The following is a 5,409-nucleotide window of genomic DNA, read 5'->3' as shown; positions in this document are numbered from 1 at the left end:
GTGTGTGTCTATATGTTTGCGTGTCTGTGTTTGTCCCCCCAACATCGCTTGATAACCGATGCTGGTGTGTTTAAGTCCCCGTAACTTAGCGGTTCGGCAAAAGATACCGAAAGAATAAGTACTAGGCTTACAAAGAATAAGTCCTGGGGTCGATTTACTCGACTAAAGGTGGTGCTCCAGCATGGCCACAGCCAAATGACTGAAACAAGTAAAAGAGTAAAAAAGTAATAACCCAAATTCAAATCGTGCTGAGTCATTCTTTGTCATCAACTGGGGATCAATAAAATAAACTGCAGGATTGAGAAAAGTTATCACGATCTTCTATAGATTTGTGACAATTTGGCTATCTCAGGATTCATTTTTAATTGTATAATTAAATACTTAAAACGTAATTAAAGTGAATGATGAATAACTTAATCATCATCATCTGCTGCTCTGATTTCTCGTTCACGAAATCTCTCATTGTCATATAAAAAAAAAACTAACAACCAATTTTCTGTTTAAAGCACCCTACCAATTATCAATACAACTTATGCACACACACGCACACACACGCGTGCATGCATACACATACAGAGAAAACAAGAGGTATGTAGTTATAGGTGTGTATGTGAGGTTATAGGTAAGATTACATGGTTATATGTAAAGCTATGTTGTTATATGTAAAGTTATGTTATTTTAGGTAGAGTAAGACCAATCCAGGCCAGAGATCAATGCCACATTGCTCGATTACAGATATAGCTTTCAAGTTACAGGCATGATTGTGTTCTGATAGGTTTGGCAGCAGAGTGACGGGTATGGCAGTGTGGTAACAAGCTTCGTGAGTAAAGGTGCGGTTACCTAGTTACCGTCATAGTTTGTGCAGTGACCACAGGTTAAAAGCTATATGGTTACCGGCACGATAGTGAGGTTACAGATATAGCTATATGGTTATAGGTATAACTGTATGGTTATCAACATGGTTGTGTGATTACATGTATGACTCTGTGGTTACCATTTGAGTTGCGTGGTTGCAGACACGGCAGTATGGTTGCAGACCAGGGTGGTCATGGCTGGAATTCTCTTGACCATAAGTCTGCTGGATCAGGGCTGATTAGGGTATAAACAAGAAAAAGAACATCAACCTCTGCAAGTGACATCCATTATATCGTTAGGTCGACCAAAGTTTCGTGAGTAAAAATTGATTGGCGGAAACTGTGTCAGCCCGTCGAGAGACCGTTCTTGTTCATAGGTGGTGGCTTTCAACCGTAATCCTATTCAAGGCCATCATCCGGTTCTTGTGAGCGAAGTCGGTATTATTTTTAGGATTCATGTCAGGCCAATTGTTTGAGGATAACCTCTTTTACTTCCACTACTCAGGGAGACCCTTAGAAAGGGTTTCGTGTGCTGCCGTTCCTCCTCCGACTAAATTGTATAAAAATACAATTAGTTGTTGAACAGGACGGTTTGTTAGATGGGCATCAATTTAATTGAGTTATGTTTTCTCAGGGGAGAGCTAATTGAATTGCATATAGCCATCTCAGCTCTTCAGGCAGAGCAATACACATCTACGACCAAATGAGGCTAATGAATATGTCTGCTGTAATGTAATAGGGTGGTATTGTTTTTACTAGCTTATATTCTAATATAAACAGCCTATAACAGTGTTGTTGGATATTCCTTTCTACAGTAATATAAACAATAATGTAATATCTTCTCACAAAGTGTATCTTATCTTTATCATTTACTCGTTTCACTCATTAGATTGTGGCCGTGCTGGGGCACCGCCTTCAAAGATTTAATCGAACAAACCAATCCCAACACTTATCTTTTAAGCTTGGTACTTATTCTATCGAACTCTTTTTGCCGAACCGCTACGTTGCAGAGACATAAACACCGGTTGTCAAGCGGTGGTGGGGTACAAATTAACACACACACACACACGACTGGCTTCTTTCAGTTTCCGCCAACCAGATCCACTCGTAAGGCTTTAGTCGGCCTGGGGCTATAGTAGAGAACACTTACCAAGCGATGAAACTGAACCCAGATACGGCTTACCGCACAGCCACGTCTAATCTCCGCAGTATTTCTATCATTGAGTATAATAAATTAAACCGATTAGAATACTTTTTTACGTACCTGCTTAGTTAAGCCTTTGGCACTGCGATCAACGTCTTTTTTTAATTCTCCTTCCTGTTCCCTTCGCCTGCAATGAAAATAATAATAAAAATAACAACAATTATGGTTTCAGACTTTGGCACAAGTTCAGCAACTTTGATGGGGAAGAGGTTAATCGATTACCTCAAAACCCAGTACTTGACTGGTACTTATTTTATCGACTACGGATGTAAGAAAGGCAAAGTTGATCTCGGTAGGTCATGAGGTCAACTATATCTTTTATCCTTTTTAGGCCAATAAAATAGAATACCAGTCAAGTAGTGTGTTTCATGGTATCGACTAAGCCCATTCTCTCAAACGTACTGGCCTTGTACATAAATTAGGAACTATTATTACTTTTGCTGTTGTTAATAATAATAATAATAATAATAATAATAATAATAATAATAATAATAATAATAATAATAATAATAATAATAAACTGACAAAAAATATAGATATAAATAGGCCAGACATAATACCGAAGGATTTCAGACAAAAAGCATGCCTCTTTATTGATATGACTGTCTCAATCGACATAAATGTATCTGTCAAGACCTACTAAAACTGAGTAAATATAAAGGTCTTGAAATAGAAATAGGCAAACTGTGGAAGCTTAAGACTAGTTCAACACCTGTTGTCATAGGAGCCCTAGGAATGATAGCAAAAGAGGCTGATTGCTCCTTATCTCAGATACCGGGAAATTTAAAGAAATGGGAGAAATTCAAAAAATAGTCCTCATGGGGACTGCTCATATCCTACGAAATATATTGTCCAAAAACATTTTAATCTGTAAACATTATCAAAAGTACTTTTTAATGTACATAATAGGAAACATCTTTTACTGTCATCTAGCCCTTATCATCAAATTACGTTTAAAACAAACTTTTAGCCAAAAGTATGGCATCCCAGTCATAATACCGACTTAAACTACTAACTTGTCTCTTGAAGTCTCTGAGTGAGACTTAGAGACAACTTATATAAGTACAAAGCAAAAAACCAATCAGATGATAATAATAATAATAATAATAATAATAATAATAATAATAATAATAATAATAATAATAATAATAATAATAAGTACCCTTAATTAGATATGGAATTGAATAATAGACTGAACCAGAAACGAAGTAAAGAAGCTTGACAGGAAAACTAGGAAGTTGTTGACGATGCATGAAGCTTATCATCCGAAAGCTGATATCAACTGACTGTATTTGAGGAGAAACTAGGGTGGAAGAGGCTTAATAGCCGTAGAAGAATGTGTGCGGATGAAAATAAAATGTCTAGTAGAGTATTTACAGAGTAGCACTGGGAAATTACTAAAGATAGTTAAGAACAGGTGATGGAGCGCATAATAGGAGAAAAGGACAAAAATGAAATACAAAGAGAGCACATCAAACAGATCGCAGAGAAACCTTTGCATGGCCAATTTTGGAGAGACACTGAAAACGTATGTGAAACAAAAACCTGAGCTTGGTTAAAAAAGGGGCAATTAAAAAAAGAAACAGAGAACCTGATTGTAGCAGCCCAAAATCAAGCGATAAAAACAGACAACTTGAGAAAAAATATATATGGAGAGAATGTGTCAGAAAAATGTAACTTGTAACGAGACAGTGGCACATTTCATGGAAGAATGCCCCAAGTTGGCACACGAAGAATATAAAAAAACGGCAACACGACCAAGTTGTAAAAGTTTTACACTGGAAACTGCCAGAAATGAGGATTTGAAGCTGGAAACACATGGCACAATCATCGAGTCGAAAGAGTACTAGATTCGAAGATTGGAATAGAATGACCTGTAGAGCTTCTACAGAAAGTTTGCCTTTCAGGGATAGGAAAGGTTATCAGGAGGGTTCTAAGCACTTAGTTACCCGCCACCCACATAAATCCTACCTGGAATAGGACCGAACCTGAGTCAAATCAATAATAATAATAATAATAATAATAATAATAATAATAATATGTTAAACCAACATCCAGTTTGTCACTAGGCTCATTGCAGTTCAATAAAAATCTATAATTGGACGGCTAGGTTCCCTAGAAGGGGTCCAGATATAGCCCATCTATTTTCCTTTAATCGCCAAGGGGAAATAACCCATCTGTTTTTCTTTATCTTTCTCTTTTGTCATTTCTCCCTCCATTTATTAGAGAAGCAATATCATTAGAGTGACCGCTTGCTAGTGGTTACTTTTTGAAGTATGACGTTCATGCTGGTAATCACGCTCCAGGCCAAATTTTACATTGCTTTGAGTTTCTACCTATTGCAATGGAGCAGCATTGACATACATAGTGATATGGATATTCCTGACTGGAAAAAATGTAATGATATGGATAATCTTGATTGTATGGTTTTATTTTTGTCTGATTATTTCTAGGCATAGTTTTAAGTTTGTCGTACTGTTTACGCCAATTTCGAACATTAGCTTCGTTAACATTAAAATGCCTCCCGGCAGCTCTATTGCTGTATTCAAATGCATATTCAACATATTTAATTTTTCCTTCGCAGTAAACGATTCATAAGTTCTGCCGATACCGACAATAACGGTAATGACAAATTTTAAAGTTTATTTGACATTTTATAAGTGTGAAAGGGATTAAAATTTCGATACTCCGTATCAAAAGTTCCCACAAGAATATGGGGAAATCAGAACTTGAGCCAAGAAGACAGAATTCTGCTTACATAATCAGTTTTATCGGTCACCTTCCTCTGTCGGTTGAGTAAAGTGTCATCCAAGTTGATGTTTATTGGTAATTAAACTTAATTTGTAACACCTGTGCGTATTTATCAGCTTTGTTTTGGTTGATAATTCTTAGCAATAACTTTTCCTGTGGTGATTTATGAAGATATACAGCAGTATGCCAAAGATCGGATATAATCTCTTGTGGGCAAGAAATGTAAAATAGAGATTATTATAAACAACACAAATACTTTGTAATTTAATAGCTTTCAATGTGATACCTGTTAAACGGAAATTATTTTTTATTTCATGAAAATTTAATAAAATCTAATCAAAAGTGAAATTATGCTAAATACAACTAAATTGAAAACACTCTTCCCCTGGCCATATCTGCAATTCTAAAAACCTTTGGATGCGAATCTTACATGAGAAGCTTTTTTTAATAAATTTTATCCTGAAAAATCACCTGCGTAAATTACACAAGTGAGCAAATTACATGGGTTTTTACGGTTTTTGAACTGTCAGGATTATTTTCGCACTTTGCCCAGAACAACCCTTAAACAAATAAATAGTATATATATATATATATATATAT

At 35.9% G+C, this 5,409-nt stretch overlaps 2 protein-coding genes across 2 annotated transcripts in view; both read right to left on the bottom strand.

Annotated features, from left to right (window-relative positions):
• Positions 1 to 5,409, bottom strand: part of LOC106876459 (caspase-7) — a 787,012-nt gene that overhangs the window by 467,267 nt on the left and 314,336 nt on the right. The gene's annotated exons all lie outside the window — the stretch shown is intronic.
• Positions 1 to 5,409, bottom strand: part of LOC106883978 (transmembrane channel-like protein 7) — a 141,539-nt gene that overhangs the window by 107,045 nt on the left and 29,085 nt on the right. The window contains exon 2 of the mRNA XM_014935137.2: positions 2,119 to 2,185. Coding sequence (XP_014790623.1) covers positions 2,119 to 2,185 — 67 coding nt within the window. The remainder of the gene's footprint in view (positions 1 to 2,118; positions 2,186 to 5,409) is intronic.

This window comes from Octopus bimaculoides, chromosome 7 (genome assembly GCF_001194135.2).
Source record: "Octopus bimaculoides isolate UCB-OBI-ISO-001 chromosome 7, ASM119413v2, whole genome shotgun sequence".
NCBI classification, from domain to species: domain Eukaryota; kingdom Metazoa; phylum Mollusca; class Cephalopoda; order Octopoda; family Octopodidae; genus Octopus; species Octopus bimaculoides.
Note: the sequence above shows the minus strand (reverse complement) of the source record. Positions and strands in the feature narration are given on the sequence as shown.